The 15884-nt window shown below is 47.5% G+C and overlaps 6 protein-coding genes and 1 non-coding gene across 7 annotated transcripts; 4 read left to right on the forward strand and 3 right to left on the reverse strand.

Annotated features, from left to right (window-relative positions):
* Nucleotides 1–727: 727 nt before the first annotated feature.
* BKA55DRAFT_569760 (uncharacterized protein) lies at nucleotides 728–2099 on the forward strand. Its single transcript, XM_046192960.1, has 2 exons — nucleotides 728–1784; nucleotides 1836–2099. The coding sequence occupies exons 1-2, from the start codon at nucleotides 826–828 to the stop codon at nucleotides 1945–1947; spliced, it is 1071 nt and encodes a 356-aa protein (XP_046048492.1). The 5' UTR covers nucleotides 728–825; the 3' UTR covers nucleotides 1948–2099.
* Nucleotides 2100–2808: 709 nt separating this feature from the next.
* On the forward strand, nucleotides 2809–3863 carry BKA55DRAFT_513013 (uncharacterized protein; the record flags this gene model as incomplete). The annotated part of the gene is made up of 2 exons (XM_046187859.1): nucleotides 2809–3110; nucleotides 3158–3863. 2 exons carry the CDS (start codon nucleotides 2809–2811, stop codon nucleotides 3861–3863), a joined length of 1008 nt encoding a protein of 335 aa, XP_046048493.1.
* Nucleotides 3864–3898: 35 nt separating this feature from the next.
* Nucleotides 3899–6163, reverse strand: BKA55DRAFT_645022 (uncharacterized protein). Its single transcript, XM_046197194.1, has 2 exons — nucleotides 5862–6163; nucleotides 3899–5755 (listed from the first exon to the last, which is right to left on the reverse strand). The coding sequence occupies exon 2, from the start codon at nucleotides 5709–5711 to the stop codon at nucleotides 3921–3923; it is 1791 nt and encodes a 596-aa protein (XP_046048494.1). The 5' UTR covers nucleotides 5712–5755; nucleotides 5862–6163; the 3' UTR covers nucleotides 3899–3920.
* An 825-nt stretch (nucleotides 6164–6988) lies between these two features.
* On the forward strand, nucleotides 6989–8283 carry BKA55DRAFT_513132 (uncharacterized protein; the record flags this gene model as incomplete). The annotated part of the gene is made up of 2 exons (XM_046187868.1): nucleotides 6989–8055; nucleotides 8076–8283. The coding sequence occupies 2 exons, from the start codon at nucleotides 6989–6991 to the stop codon at nucleotides 8281–8283; spliced, it is 1275 nt and encodes a 424-aa protein (XP_046048495.1).
* Nucleotides 8284–8362: 79 nt separating this feature from the next.
* BKA55DRAFT_690816 (uncharacterized protein) lies at nucleotides 8363–9529 on the reverse strand (the record flags this gene model as incomplete). Its single annotated transcript, XM_046199569.1, has 1 exon — nucleotides 8363–9529. The coding sequence occupies one exon, from the start codon at nucleotides 9527–9529 to the stop codon at nucleotides 8363–8365; it is 1167 nt and encodes a 388-aa protein (XP_046048496.1).
* Nucleotides 9530–9788: 259 nt separating this feature from the next.
* On the forward strand, nucleotides 9789–14689 carry BKA55DRAFT_569766 (trafficking protein particle complex subunit 10). Its single transcript, XM_046192961.1, has 4 exons — nucleotides 9789–9943; nucleotides 10031–11615; nucleotides 11708–12818; nucleotides 12864–14689. Exons 1-4 carry the CDS (start codon nucleotides 9910–9912, stop codon nucleotides 14574–14576), a joined length of 4443 nt encoding a protein of 1480 aa, XP_046048497.1. The 5' UTR covers nucleotides 9789–9909; the 3' UTR covers nucleotides 14577–14689.
* Nucleotides 14690–14836: 147 nt separating this feature from the next.
* BKA55DRAFT_t190 lies at nucleotides 14837–14908 on the reverse strand. Its single transcript has one exon. It is a non-coding gene; the product is annotated as a tRNA-Thr (tRNA).
* Nucleotides 14909–15884: the final 976 nt, after the last annotated feature.

Here is a 15884-nt window from a genome sequence, read left to right on the forward strand (position 1 = left end):
TCCACCGTGGGGAGATAAGCTGGGGAGGGAGATAGAGATGGAGTGATAGGGATAGATTCGGGGAACTTGCAAGTGTTGTGGGTATAGGCGGAAAACAAGGTGAATTAGACTTGCTGGTAGTTGTTGGAAATGAAATGTTGCTGGCGTGAGCTGAGGTGAGTGGGTAACCACTTATCCTCGGCCTAACTTACACTAGAAACCGTACCTAGGATGGGGTATCAACTACATTGTAGGGCGTATATTACATTGCCAGGAAATTCGGTATATATTCAAACTGAATTCTTATATACTTGACGCAAACTGAAAAGATCCTCTTGTAGTCCATGTATTTCTCTTTGCGAATGGGACTGTGTCTGTTGGCCCAAGGCTTCGAGACGAATCATGGTTGCTCCATGGCCAAGCCATCAGGACAATGACAGACAGCAGTACCGGAGTTCGTGTAAACTGCCAGCTTAACTCCGTTTCTTCGTCACTGGAAAACAAGGCAACCACACATCATACGCAATTCGGCGCATTTGAGGTGGCTGTGATATTGTCTTCTGAGAGTGTGCTCGAGTCTCTGATTGGTCATGACGAGGTTGGAAGAATGCCAAGACTTTTTCAATTTCCTCTTTGGGACAGCTTCAATATCATCAAGTCCAGAATCTGATGAAAAGCAGTAGTTCATATAACACCATAAAAGTAGATTTTGGGTATAAAACATGTAGAGCATCTCTTTCTATCATAATCATAAGCCAAGAGTATTGTTCATTCTACCCTTTCAACTGCTGCGTCCCCAATATTCCATATTCTCTAGCCAGTCTTTACAAGACTGCCACCATCAAAATGCCGTGTCAAAAGAACCAACGTCCTTCACCCACCGTCCCATCAAGAGACATGTCTCCCCTTCCCAACTTCTGGTTCCCAGTCTTTTGGAAGAACCAATTTCGTATCACCATTGAACTTCCTACCACAGAGAGATATCCCCAAGTCGAAGGCAGCACAGCTATCATCACAGGCTCAAACACGGGTCTTGGATTCGAAGCTTCTAAGCAGCTCCTCTCCTTAGGTCTGTCTCATCTCATAATGGGTGTTCGATCTCTTGAAAAGGGGAAAGTCGCAGCTGAGAGTCTTAAAAAGATTGCTCCCTCTGCTAGGATTGATGTCTGGCAACTTGATATGCAATCTTATGATTCTATCCAAGTTTTCGCCAAGAGATGTGATACTGAGCTTAACAGGATTGACTTTGCTATTCTCAACGCTGGCCTTTCTCCTAGCAATTTTGAACTTGTGCCTGGCACAGGCCATGAAGTTGGCGTGCAAGTCAACCATATCAGCACTGCTCTTCTCACAATCCTCCTCATTCCCATTCTGAAATCCAAAACCTCAGATCACGGCCCCCCTCGCCTCACAACCGTAAACTCTCTCACAGCCCATCTCTGCAAATTCCCAAACAAGGATGAAAGACCCCTCCTTGCATCCTTCGACGACCCAAAAATCACACCATGGAGTTCCCAAGAACGATACGGTGTATCAAAACTTCTGAACCAGCTCTTCATCGTAAAATTATGCGAGATAGTCAACCCTGATGAAGTTATCATCAACATGGTTGATCCGGGACTTACGAAAGGTACTAATCTTGGAGGACATCATGAAACTGGTGGTGTTGCTGGAGCACTTGCAGGGGCGTTCTTTGCGATTTGTGGAAGACCTGTTGATAGAGGTGCTGCGAGCTATACTAATGCTGTTTATGGGCATGGGAAAGAATCACATGGGTGTTTTTTGATGAGTTGTGAGATTGCACCGTAAGTTGATTCTTGATGAATGTTGATACAGATTGCTAACTTGAATTGTAGGCTGGCTGGTTGGTTCTATACGCATGGCGATGTCTTGGTAGAGCAAGTTTGGAACGAGACACTGGAGGAGTTGGATTTTGCAGGCGTCAAAGACATTATTTCCGATATTTGAATTCTGACTTACAGGGGACCAGTAATTGATTTGAGCCAAACAGTGTATAATAGAGATCCCAGTCCTCCTTACAACCTTTCGTTAGAGTTACATGCTATTTTCTTAGACTTCTGAAGGACGTTGCTGCCAAGTATGAATACAAAAATATTAAACTCATGCTCAGGCTAATAATGTGGCTTGAAGTGTTCATTTATGTAGTTCTGTCATAAGCGCTCGGAGTTAAAAAGCCCGAAATCCGGGATGACATCTACAGTGAACGTGAGCTGACATACTCAGCTCAAGCTTGAATAACAATTCTTTCACTCTGAGTCCTCGTAAGAATCGACGCAATCAGTTTACGAGCTGTATGTTTACTCAAAATCATGCTAAATTCGAAGCAGCAGACATCCCGCAGTAAGATCTCTTCCAGTCAGACATCTACACATTGACTGACCAAGTAGATCAAAGCTTCACATTCGTTACTCAAACACCATCGAAGAAATCTAAAGAGAATCAAAGAATTGTGAGAAGTCGTGCCCGTTCTAATTCGGCTCGGAAAAGTCAAGGGCAGGTCGAATCATGGATACTAAACCAAAAAGAAACATGCATGGCGTTGCAGGTTCCCGACGGAACTATACCTGGCCGCGTTGGGACAAACTTTTCTTTACTTGATTTTCCTGAGCCGCTGCAGGCATATATGGAAAATGATATCTTACGATGTCAGTTCCTCAGTTTTTCAGTATTTGTCTGAGCTAATATCAAGTAGCATTCCATGGGATGAGAGGATCATTATATCCCTCTGAGATATGTCTCCAAGTCGATGAGATGAAATCATCATGGACTACCAACCTTCTAGTCGACCAAGTATACTTCCATTCTATCATGTTCTCCATCGAAGCATACTTTGATACGCTTCTCGGGCGAGATTTCGGTTCTCTCGCGCACTTTCACTTTTTGAAAACGCTCAGGCTTCTTCAAGCGAGAATAAACAATCCTACAGACCCAAAGTCTGTTTCAGACGCTACTATCATGGTAGTTGTTATCCTAGGTCTAGCAGCTGAGATGATAGGTGATAGGTCTGCTGCCGAGAATCACGCTGCTGGAATGGCGAGGATAGTGGATTTGAGAGGAGGTCTCGAGATGTTGAGATTTGATAATCCCAGACTACCAGCCAAAGTTTGCAGGTGAGAACCTGTATGCAGTGTTTTGGACAATATCTAACATTTTCTAGAGTCGATATTGGCCTAGTCCTTCGCTTCGGCTGTAAGCCAGTCTTTTTCGACAAACACATATCCTGGAATCCATACCTCACAAGCCAAGGTCTAGTGCGCGGTAAAAAGAAGCCTCCGGGTACGAACCACGACATGGAAGCCTTTTTGAAAACTCTTGATCCCAGGTTATCAAACGTATGGAAAGATCTTGAAGAGTTCGTAAAGCTCAGCAACATCGCCAGCCAAACTGGTCGAAAGTTACAACCTAATATCTTCAGCGAAGTAATGGTATCAATTCTCTACCGACTACTCGCTTTATCTGTCGAATCAGTTTCAGAGAATGCTTTTCGACTTGGAATGATGGCATTTGCTGCGAGTATCTTTTTCAGATGGAGAGATATGAAGCAAAGACAAGTATATCTGGATGACACCTTCAAAGATGCTTTGTTGGAGTTGAAGAAGGCTTCGATTCAGCCACCTGCCAGTATTCTTTTGTGGCTTCTTGTGATCTGGAGAACAAATCCTGGACAAGACTGCAATGATAAAGTCTTTGAAGGGTGGATTCTAGAGGTTATGGGTGAGTTAGCAACCTGTTCGTGGTCTGAAATGCACAGGGTCTTGAAATCTGTTCTCTGGATAGATTGTTTGTTCGATGCGTCAAGCAGACGGGCTCTTGGACCGATACTGGGGAAGGCTGCTAGAAAAGGAGTGGAGGTCGATTCATGAGTCACTGCTCAGCAAAATCTTGTCGCCTCTTATGGATTCTCATATTGACTTTGTCTTCTATATAACTCCTTTACTTTTAATCCACTCAGGCTTTTTAGCGTCATATATTCCTGAACAAGCCGCCTCAACACATCCAGCTAGGCTTCCAAAGTACATCCCTCTTCCTGTAAGGCCCGGCCCATAATGAGCATATTTTCCAGAGTTCGTCATAATAGTCTTTGCTGTAGGTGGAATAACAGGCTCTGTAACCATACACCAGCAAATATCTGTCAATATCTGTATCCCAAACTCTTCTAACTGAGCAAGAAGACCTGCTTGTTCTGCCAGCTTGTACACGGACCGACCGCATGTAACTATCACTGATACGCTAGTGGCTTTTTGTCGCCCTCGGCAGAGATTGGCGAGTTTTCGTATCTCAGAGAGTGAGAAGTGTGGATTCCCCAGTGAGACAAGATCGATAGATTGGTTTGTTGGTGCGCTGTTGAGCTTATCCCAGCATTTTCCCATATCACTCAGCTTGACTTGAACAGAGGTGAACTCAGGGGCAATTACTTTCTCAAGCGTCGTTGCCTCTGGCGTCACACCGACGATATGGAACATTGGGGCGCTCGATATGGTAGCGAAAGCAGCGCCAAAGGCCTTTAGGTCGTCCGTCGAAAGACCCAATTTCTCGAGGCCCGTTATCACCGGTATTCGACTCGTCGATAGAGTTCCAATATAGTATCCTAACAAGGGTGGAAATGAATCGTCTAGCCCCGTCACATCTTCGATCCTAACGACCCTCACACAAACTGAAGCCAGCCGGTTGATGCCGAGATGAGGGCCCCCTTTAGGAGCCCTCCCCGTCAAAGCAATCGAGATGTCCAGGAAATCAGGATACTTCATAGTTCTCGCCCCCAAAACACTGTTCGCATAAACAACAGCATTAGATTCGGCCCAAGCAATCTGCTCGCCAAGCTTAGGCGCACTGTCAAGCTGATAAGGCGCACAGGTAAACGTTGGCCGTGCTCCCATGTCTGTATACGCCTTTCCAAGCGCATCAGCAGCTTCTCCGAAATTAGTATCGACACCAAGTGCTCGCCAGCGCTTCTGATCAACTGATAAAGAGTTGAGGGTTGTGGGAATTCGGACTTTACCGCCCCAGTCTCGAAGTCGCTCTGCCAGGGCGAGAGTTGCAGGGCCAGTATAGACGCAGCCATCTATGTGGACTTGTGTTACGTCCATGAGACGTGTTGCGCCAAGAAGATGAGCCATGCGGAGGACGATTCTGATAGCGACGCGGGATGCTTCGCCAAAGTCCCCTCTCAGAAGTTCCTGGTCCAGTGTTGAGAGTTTGATGCCTTCTAGAGCCGGTGTTGTTTCAAGAATTAGACCACTTTCTGTGTCTATCACTGAACCTTTTCGGTGTTTAGATGGCGGGTGAGTGGAAACGTAGCCGTCGTCCACGTGTATCATCAGCCCGTTCAGTCGAATAAGATGTCGAAAGTCTTCCTTGTTCAGAACCACGACAGGGATGGACTGGCTGAAGACTTCCTCTGCGATCATAACTCCCAAAGTGAGGATGTCTTCTCTTCGCTCAAATATGATTGCCTCAGGAGCTTTGCCGTTAAGCAATAACTCGAGCATAACACCACTGCCAGTACATGAGCCCCGACCTCCCGGAATAGCGAGGACAGTGTTTTGAAGATGCTGTCCACTCAGTGGATGGTGTCGGTCGATAACCTCACTGGTTTGAGGGTCAACGCCTCCCCAGAAGCTTAGCTCGAGGTCGCTCGCGAGGAGTTTGGCTGAGGCTCGACCTTGAACATAGGCTGTTCCAGTCCATGGGGCCTCGTCAATAGACCCCATGGTGCCTTCTTGACTGTATTCGGTTCACTTGATACGAGGATTACCTGATGATCCGAATTAGTTACACAACAGCTTACAGGCTGATGATAAGTTTCGCTCCAAACTTATCCAGAGCCACAAGAACTCTCAAGGAGAAGTAATAGAACTTACAAAATAGTAAACATTTCTAATAAGAAGATAAAATTCTTTATTTATGTTAAAGAAAGCATAAATTTGGCCGGAATCTTCGGAATATAGCCAAGCACCACCGAGGTTTGAGCTTTGATCTTCAAGCTTTGCAACGAGCGTCACAAAACAGAATAACAACAGAATCAGCTTTGACTCTTCATCAATGCTTGGAGAAACAAGGACTAATAGAATAGATCCCTAAACAGGAAAGACAGTATATCCTTGTTGTCAGTTCTCGAATTGTGAAAAAAGAATAACTTATCAACCCCGCACTACGCTTATCTCCAACATCGTGGAACTAGTCGGCTCTGGTCGGAAGGCGAAGCCGACATCACGGTCCGTGGCCCGATAATTCTTGTGTAACAAGTTGTGCCATACTGTAAAACATATCGTGTAGTTTCCACTGTCTCAATATGTATGAAGGAAACCTGATTTGAGCCGATGTGAGTGCAATATGTAGCAAGAGAGAAAGCTATCAATTGGACGTAAGATTATATAAGTCGAAAACAGTACTGAATTCAAGAAGCATTGAGTAACTGAGTTACGATACATTTTATATGCCAACAAATTTGATAATGCAAGTCTTCATGTAAGTTCGAAACATGGTAGGCTTGAGGTGTAGGTTAGGTCCATTGCCAGGACGTAGTCCTGCAACTTGCTCATATAAGAGAACCCAGCAACACTCATATGCCGGCTGGGGCTGAGAAATACGAGAATAGTGCCTTGTACATAGAACGAACTCGAATAGAAAGCTATTCGAGGAAGCAATGCAATATTACTGTGACAGTTTGTTCAATGTGGGGTAACCCGGCAGTGTTCGTCAATTTATATACGGGTTTTATTATTCGTCGGTCCATGTAGTGACCTTCCAAATACAGATATTCCTTGTCCAGGACTCACTATATCATGCCACTGCCCTCTTCAAAAGAACATCCTATCTGTGTTCTTATCTGTCCATCCAGGTACTCCAGACAAACCCCGACATCGGCCACTTGCGTCATTCCGCACTTCTCCACCAATATCCGAGCTCAATTGAACCAAGCTCCCTTCAATTCCCCAACCTCCACTCCAAAACTTTAAGCTACAAAAACCCGTTTGTTTTCCCCACGATGCGTGTCGCAACAGTCGCCAATTTTCTGGCCTCGGCCTCTTTGGCCATTGCATTCGATTGGCAGCAGGTTCTTGGAGATTGGGATCAAGAGCCTACCTCCGACGCTATCGCTAGCAACGACGATGCGCCCTCGTACCGATCCGAACTGCTGAGCTTGCACAAGTCTCTGGTTGAGACCTCCTCGGTTTCTGGGACGGAGCATGATGTGGGAGTTTGGCTTGAGGGGTATCTTGAGAAGAAGGGATATACTACTGCGCGTCAGGAAGTTGAGCCCTTTGAGAATACGCCGGAGGGAAAGCCGAGGTTCAATGTGTTGGCTTGGCGACAGGATGGAAAGAAGACCTTCGATCCTAAGGTCTGTGTGAGCAGTCACATTGACGTTGTTCCGCCGCATATTCCATATGGAATTGATGATGGCGAGGTTACAAAGGAGACTATGATCACCGGCCGGGGCAGCGTGGACGCCAAGGGTAGCGTTGCTGCTCAAATCACTGCAGTTGAGGACCTCGTCGAGCATGGAAAGATCGATCCCCACAAGCTTGTCCTGCTGTTCGTTGTTGGCGAGGAGGTCAAGGGCGACGGTATGCGCCGTTTCAGCGAAGCGATTGAGACCAAGGAGCTTCCATACAGCCTGGACGCTGTTATTTTCGGAGAACCTACGGAGCTCAAGCTTGCTTGTGGACACAAGGGTATGTTGGGCTGCGACGTTACCACAAAAGGTTTCCCTGGCCACAGTGGTTACCCATGGCTCGGCAAGTCAGCCAACGAGCTCATGATTCGAGCATTCGCTAAAGTCCTCGACACCGACCTTGGTAGCAGTGAGCTGTTTGGTAACACCACTGTTAACATTGGTCGATTCCATGGTGGTGTGGCGTCCAATGTCATTCCTGAGGAGGCCAAGGTTGGACTGGCTGTGCGAGTTGCGAGCGGAAAGCAGGCTGATGGACATGTTGTTGTTCATGACAAGATCCAGGCCATCTTTGACGAGGTTGACAAGGACGCTTTCACTTTCGACTGCACCCACGGGTACGGACCTGTGGAAGCAAACTGCGATGTCGATGGTATGTAAACCGAACTCTTGTGAGAGCGTCGCTAACATGTTCAGGTTTTGAGAAAATCACCGTCAACTACGGAACTGACATTCCCAACCTCAAGGGTGACCACACGAGGTACCTGTACGGCCCGGGAAATATTCTTGTTGCACATGGCGCGAGGGAGAACTTGACTGTTGCTGATCTTGAAACTGCCGTTGAAGGATACCAAAAGCTGATTCTTCATGCGTTGAAGCAATAAGTAGAAACCCAAATTTCCGCTGCTCTAGTCTAGTTGGGTATGATAGCCCGCTCAAATGAAATGACATCGTAAAGTTGACTTATGCACCTGTGATCTTTGCCCATCGCTCAGGCAGGATCTTGCTGAAGTCAAAGTTGCCATCAGGTCCCTTCTCAATGGCGCCCTTCTCAGTGACCACGGCGTCGATGAGTTCGGCGGGAGTGACATCAAAAGCAGGGTTCCATACGTTGATTCGCTGATCAGCGGTGGCAACGCGGACCTTGCTGCTCTCGTCCACTGTGCCATCGGGCTTGATCACAGCTCCTGTGACCTGTGTAAGCTCTTCCTTCTTTCTCTCCTCAATCTTGATACCATCACCAGTCTCGGTCTCAAGGTCGATGCTAGTGGTAGGAGCAGCGACAATAAATTTGATGCCGTGATGCTTGGCGAGAACAGCAAGTTGGTATGTACCAATCTTGTTAGCTGTGTCACCATTGCGAACAACACGGTCAGCGCCGACAATGACAGCGGCAATGTTCTTTTCTTGCTTTCGGTTGCGGAAAAGTGAAGCAGCCATTGAGTCAGTGATAAGAGTGCTGGGAATGTTCTCAAAGACCAACTCGAAAGCAGTGAGTCTGCTTCCTTGGTTGTAAGGTCGAGTCTCAGTGCAGAAGGCGTGTTGAAGAAGGTCCTTGGACTGAAGAGTTCGAATTATTCCCAAAGCAGTACCGTGGCCAGATGTTGCAAGTGAACCAGTGTTGCAGTGGGTAAGGACTGAGACCTTCTGGTCAGGAGAAGCACCTGCCTGAGCTCGTAGCCACTCAGCTCCATGGTCACCGATGGAGAGGTTGGTCTGAAGATCCTTCTGGAAGATCTTCTCTGCCTCTTCGATGAAAGCTGTGATAATCTGTTCCTTAGTGGCAGTGCTCCCAACCGCCCTTATCGTAGACTTGAGCTGGTTAATAGCGTTGGTCAAGTCGACAGCTGTAGGCCGGCTTTCTTTGAGATAATCAAGAGCTTCCTCGATTTGAGAAATGGTATCTTCAGCGTTTGAAGCTGTGATACTTCCGTTGTGGAGTTCAACGGCCAGTCCAAGTGCTGCTACGATGGCAATAGCTGGTGCACCTCGCACTCGCATAGTTGCGATGCTGTCGAACGCCTCTGTTCTGTTGGAGACATCATCGTAGTGAAACTCGTGAGGAAGGCGGAGTTGATCGAGGACCTGGAGTTGGCCCCGAGTGTACTTGACAGCCTTAAGAGAAGACATGATGAGGCTCAAGATTTGGGTTAGAAACGGCTTGAAATGAGAGAAATGAAGAAGTTAATACGCTTATTAGTCGCAATTCCTTCACAAAATGTTGCCCCTCCAAGATTCTGCCGCCACCCCGCCGTCAAAATGAAAATAGCGTCATAATGCCCAACCAATCATGAAACGCACGTGCTCTCACCGCCTGGGACCGGACAAATGCCGCTTCCGGCGCATGGAGATGAGCTAAGGAAGGTACCTCTACGTCAACAGGGGTCTCCAATCATTATCCACTGGAGCTCGTTCGGGACAGCTTTAGCGGTTCAATACCATCTCGATTGAGATACCTTCACTGTCCTTGCACAAACAGCAATGACAAGTGCGCATTCGAGCTGTTTGCCATGGAACAGCCATTCTCGACGTCAAAAGTGACTGGTAAGTCTTGAGCTTCTTATGATGTTTATTCCCTGTAAACCTTCAGCCTCCCTTGAGATGTCCGCTAACACGACACCTTGTCGCAAGTCGAGTACTTCGATCCTCACGATGTTTATAAACTCCTCGCCCCTGGGCTGATTCCTCGTTTACCGTTGCGAAATTTGAACTGGCAATCGCATGCTGGACCTCTACGATCGATAGATACACTTCACGTTGAGCTCCTTCAGGGGGATGACCCTGGATCAACTTCTTCTCCTCATACCCTTCGACGATCAGGAAGCACGGTCGATGATGGCTTTCAACAACAGAACTTTGGCGGCCAGGCGTCTTCAGCTGATCAGATAGACACCCAGTCTTTGCCTTCGAGGGCCATTGGAAGTCAACGACGACATCAAATTCCTGGTCTGCGACGGACACCGTATCTTAAGGTACTCCTAGTGAGATGCGACGACAATGAAACATACAAAACCTCCGTTCGTGCCGAGATTCGAGAATGGATCAAGACCCAAATACCTTCATCAGGCAACCCGAAGCGAAATAGCAAACAAGAGAAGCACGATGCGTTCGATTACTTGATTCTACACGTGGTGCTCCCCAATACGGTAGCGTCGACGCAGCCGAGGACGAGCTCTCGCTCGCAGGATACTTCAGAGAAGTCGACTCCACGATGGCGCACCGGTTCAACACCGCTGCTCGAGAAGCTCCGTACAGACTTTTCTGGCCTTGGAAAGACGGCACCAGACCGAGTTGCACAGATCAGAATTGGAATCAATGATCTTCCGTACGATCAGCTACCGAGAGTGGTTCCCGCTGTGCCGACGGGATATTCAGAAGATGAGCATGATGCCGAAAATGCTTGGGCGGAGCTCATTGCCAAGCTCAAGAGTCTTATTCTCACCTCATTCGATTTGCGCGTGACACAGTATGAAGAGGATATCAAAGAAAAAGACGGTCAACGAAGTTTACCAGGATGGAACTTTTGCACTTTCTTTATCCTCAAAGAAGGCTTGGCAAGAGGCTTTGAGAGTGTCGGTCTTGTTGAGGACGCCTTGGTGGGATATGACGAGCTTAGTGTTGGACTTGACTCTGTTGTCAATGAGCAAGCTGATGAAGGGTCACCAACGAGACACGGAGGTGCAATGCTCAGCTATACTGAAGAGCTCAAGGAGATTGTCAAAACCGCTCTTGCCAAAGCACCTGGCGGAAACACAGAAGACGAAGAGGCTGTGGATCTTCAATCGAATGAGACTATCAAGGAGCAATTTGATGAAATACCCATCAGTGCTACCAAGAAGGCTTACAGAGACAAGATCCTAGCCAACGATGTCTCAGTTTTTGACTTCCGTTGCTATATCTTTGCGCGACAAATGGCATTGCTCTTGCGGCTTGGAAATGCCTGGTCATCACGAGATGATCTGCTCGACAAGCTAAAGGAGCAACAGGACTCTGTCTTGCACGGAGTTGCTCCTCTGGCACCTCCCCCCAAACATACTGAGGAGACAGAAAATTTGGCAAGTCTTGGTGAAATATGCCGAAGGACTTTACAGTTCATCCCGGCAGTATCGCAGATTATGCGACGAGACATTTTAACTGCTGTGGCATCTGATAAGTCTGATGAGGATGATTCTCCTATCGATCCCAATCTGTCTGAAGTCATTGACAATGTGGTCGCGTCATTCGCATTCTCAGTTGCTCAACAGATCCTTGCGCAAACAGCATCAAAATCTCTACCTATCCCCCCTCAACCCTTGCTCCCCCTCAAAGCCAGGAGCAAAAGTCCTCCATCCCTGAACCCAAGACTATGATGCACCCTGCCCGAACCACATCTCTTCATGTGTCAACAGGCCCAGCACCTGGGACTCGTCCCCCACTAAGCCCAGGTGTATTCCCAGGCCCGGGTATGCCAAAGACCAGCAATGATCAGGAATCACAATTTCTCAAAGCAGGTCTTGAAGATCTGGCCGCTAGACGCGCCGAGCTTTATATGCTGTCACGGAGCATTCTTGATGGCTTGGGTAAGAAGCGTGGATGGAGTGATGGCTGGAAAGAGGCGCCCATTATCGCAGAAGCTGAGGCAGACTTTGAAGAAATCAGTCTGGATGATCAGCCTGCTGGAAGTGGTACTTCAGAGGAAATTCCACCATTGGATGCTGGCGTCAATAGCAATCTCCTCCAGACGGCTATCGACAACCCAGAGAACTTTTACCGTCTGTATGAGATTCTTACAGATAAGGCGCTTCGACACTATACTGTTGCAAACCATGATCATGCGGTGCAGGCAAGCATGGCAGATCTTGCTGTGCTCAATTTTTATCTCAAGGAGTACGGTACTGCTGCTTCCTACTTTTACCGAGCAACGCCATTCTTCGGCGAGAGTGGTTGGACCTCACTCGAGTTGTCTATGCTTGTCATGTATCTCCACTGTCTTCGCGAGATGAAGTCAAAGGATGATTATGTACGTGTTGCTCTCAAGCTATTGACCAAGTCTTGTGCGGCTGAAAAGGAGAGGTTAGAGCAACGCTCAAAACGAGCTTCAAGGGTCGGTAAGCCTGAACCTGCGGATGCAATGTCTATGAAGGGAGTCGTGGGTAACTTGTTTGACCTGGCTTCGTCGTTGTCTTCGCAGGTCAAGGTGCACCTATCGAACTTCTTTACAAACATTGAGCTTGCAGGTGCTCCCGAGTATTTTGATAAGGAGGATAAATGCTCCTTGACCATCAATCTGTGGTGTTTGTTGCCGGACGACATTAAGTTGGACGGAATAGACGTGCGAGCCACAGCTTCTGAGGCTGGACCAACTAAAGAGTTGCATTTCTCGAGAAAGGGAGACATCGTACTACAGCCTGGCCAAAACAGCATTACAGTTGAATGCACAGTAAGTGCCTATACTCATTATAAAAGATGATGCTAACAACTTCAGTCTGTTATCCCCGGAAAATACAAGATAGATCATCTTGGACTTTTCTCGAGCAATCTCTTCCTTCACTTTGAACGCGACATCAACCAACCACCTCCACAAACTACTGATATCTTCAAACATCCCGAAGTCGTCATTTTCCACCGAGAGGGTGCGCTTGATGTGCAGCTTGTAGCAACAAGGCATACTTCCCTAGACAAGAACAACACATTAGACTTCACTCTCAACCCAGGCTGGAACTCAATCAAGAGTTGCGAGATCCGTATCAAGCCCACTACTGGTGGCTTGCGGATGTTAACCCTTGAAGCTCAAGTTATTGACTCAGATGTCGAGTTTGCAAAGAAGCCCGAGTCGGGTGGTATTATCTACTTCAACGAGATTGCCGCTGATTCAACCGTCATTTTACGATTCCCTTACTCGGTTGAGCATGATATCGCTGATGTGTCTGCTAAGGTCGACGTCGCGTACACACTCGAGTCGGGTCAAAAGTACACGTTTGCCAAGTCGATAATCATTCCCATCTCTCTGGCACTGGGTGTCAATGTGCAAGATGTCTTCAAGCACAATGCACTTTACTCACGGTTCAATGTGTCTACAGCGAGCCACAGTCCTCTACGGCTATACAAGAGTGAACTAATACCCTCGGATTTGTTCGAATCTGAGTTTGGCGTTCCTCCTGCTGATACAACTATGGTGTTTTCAAAACAACCGGCAACACTGCTTTACCGCATCAAAAGGAAGACCAATGTTAGGTCGAGTAAACGAGCAGCGAGGACTATGTATCTGAAGCTCTATTACAACATTCTCCAGACAGAGATCGAGGAGGCGCTTGTTGAGTCTATCTTTGACGCTCTTGACGATCCTTCTTTGGCATCGTTTTCGAAGCTCATCACATCGCTGGTTGTGAGAGAAGCCAAGGCCCTGCAACCCATTGACCTCGAGCGAGCTGCACTTCTCGGTGCAGTACCTACCGCCTTTCTGGCTGACGTTCCTTGGGATAAGTACTTTGCTGGCATTGGACGAGTACCTGGAACGCAAGTGGATGCAACAGAGAAGATCTCAACTGCTATCAGGGAATGGCAAGCCTCCAATCCTCAGATCCAAATCTCAGCAGCGCAGCCTGACAACCCCTGCACACTTCTCATCCCGGTTGAGATACCTTCACTGCCTATCCTGCATACAGCAGATATCGAGCTGCAAACTCCAGTAACGGAATTGATGGAGCAGAAACCTGGTGCTGTCCCAACTGTGGCTGTTAACCAGATGCTTCCAGCCACACTGCATCTTAGGTGGACGCAGATCTGGGACACTGAGATGCAGCACAAGAAGGATATGGAGTATAGTTACGAAGTCGCTGCCGCAGGAGATACATGGCTTCTCGGTGGCCGCCGAAAGGGCCACTTTGTTATCCCAGGTTCAAAGCGTGAGCCTCTATCCTCAACATCCGACACGGAAGCCGAGATTCCACTCATCATGATTCCCCTTCGAGAGGGTTGGCTGCCATATCCTGGTATTGAGATTCGGGAGGTCAAGGATGGAGTAGAGAATCAGGCTCAGACTTGTGAAGTGGACTTTAGGAACTTAGGAGAGTCGATACGAGCTGTGGGTGAGAGGAAGGGTGTGACGGTTAGCTTAGATGCGAGCGGACCTGGAGGAGGACCGTTGGTGTTGGAGAGTGAAGAGCCCAAGAGGGAAAGGGGGAGGGTAGTTGCGTAGATATATGTGTATAATAATGAGAGTCATTTCGAATTGGAATCATATCAGCGTTGCCTTAAAACTTCCATCCAGCTACGCCCATCAAGTGAGGTCACAGTTACCAAAAGGAGAGTGCACGAGCAGGGCCAGCCAATGACAATCAAGCGGCCCGACCCCAGATTCTAGCTCTAATCCTACTACCAGGCAAAAGACACGGTATACCAATAGATCGAGGAAGCAAAAACAGAGGATTCAACTGTCTGAGACAGCTGGGGTAACGATGCCCCGTACTGGAATCGAACCAGTGATCTTCGCATTACGAGTGCGACGCCTTACCACTTGGCCAACGGGGCCGGGGCGTGTCGTCCTCTTGTTGGCATGCTCGCTTAGTTTTGGTGTTTATATTTGTGATGGGAATAGTGTTTTGGTGTCTTTGAGACTGCTAGAGCCTGCTTGAGTTGATGTTGCAAGGAGAAACCGGTACTGGGTGTGGTTTCGAGCGGCTGAAAGATCTGGCGGGTGTGGAATAGCAAGCTGGGTTGTGTCAACGTTGTGAAAAAGGCTCTTTGGCTGGTATACCTAGATACAGGCTGTAAGTTGTTTCGGAAATGGAGGGAAAACATGCTCTGGGCCGCTTCATTATGAGATGCTGCCATTAGGATGACGCCTTGAACCGTGAAGAATGAGAAAGAGAATGCTGTAAAGTCGTGAGAAAAATACGAATGTTGGAATGCGAAGGAAATCGTTTGTTTTCGGTTTGATGTTCTGGCGCTGGTGAAGAAAACCCGGCATTGTAGGACAAAAGTTTTTCTCACCTGCCAGTGGCTGCCACGGCTTTGCCACTTACTTACAAGTCATGTTCCCGCATGACCTTCAAACACTATTCCCTTTACTAGGTACCATTTAACTGTTGGTTCTTGTACTTGTATTTCCCTTCTTAAATTGCTCGTTTGGACTTGATTGACTTACATAATTTCTACGCAGCAGCATTTCCGCCTCAGCTCTAGCCAAGTGATGAAGCCCAGCGCCTTGGACATCGTAATAGCGAGTTTGGCCTCGATATGACATCCAATATGATATTAATAGGTAGAAAATACGCATGATACCATATTAGAACGCAATGTGAGACTCGTTCACAACTTCCTGCTATAGTGACGAAGAAGACAACACCAAAGAGCAAAATTGTCATTACCTTGCACAAACAAGAGCCTCATGAGATGTAGTTAGCAACAAACAGGCCAATCCTTAAGGCTTACTCAGGCCCGAGTGTGTATCAGCCGAAAGAGCCAGCGGTTTAGCGCATTTCTATGCGTCGACGTCGAATCCCCC

The sequence above is a fragment of the Fusarium redolens genome, assembly GCF_020744475.1.
Source record: "Fusarium redolens strain MPI-CAGE-AT-0023 chromosome Unknown BKA55scaffold_9, whole genome shotgun sequence".
NCBI classification, from domain to species: domain Eukaryota; kingdom Fungi; phylum Ascomycota; class Sordariomycetes; order Hypocreales; family Nectriaceae; genus Fusarium; species Fusarium redolens.

Excerpts from the sequence above, each read along its gene's own strand:
- BKA55DRAFT_645022 (XM_046197194.1), bottom strand. The coding sequence starts at position 5,711 with ATGGGGTCTATTGACGAGGCCCCATGGACTGGAACAGCCTATGTTCAA.
- BKA55DRAFT_569766 (XM_046192961.1), top strand. The coding sequence starts at position 9,910 with ATGGAACAGCCATTCTCGACGTCAAAAGTGACTG. Across the intron at positions 9,944-10,030 it reads CTCGACGTCAAAAGTGACTG|TCGAGTACTTCGATCCTCAC; the intron begins GTAAGTCTTGAG and ends CCTTGTCGCAAG. Across the intron at positions 11,616-11,707 it reads GTCATTGACAATGTGGTCGC|CCAGGAGCAAAAGTCCTCCA; the intron begins GTCATTCGCATT and ends TCCCCCTCAAAG.
- BKA55DRAFT_569760 (XM_046192960.1), top strand. The coding sequence starts at position 826 with ATGCCGTGTCAAAAGAACCAACGTCCTTCACCCACCGTCCCATCAAGA. Across the intron at positions 1,785-1,835 it reads ATGAGTTGTGAGATTGCACC|GCTGGCTGGTTGGTTCTATA; the intron begins GTAAGTTGATTC and ends CTTGAATTGTAG.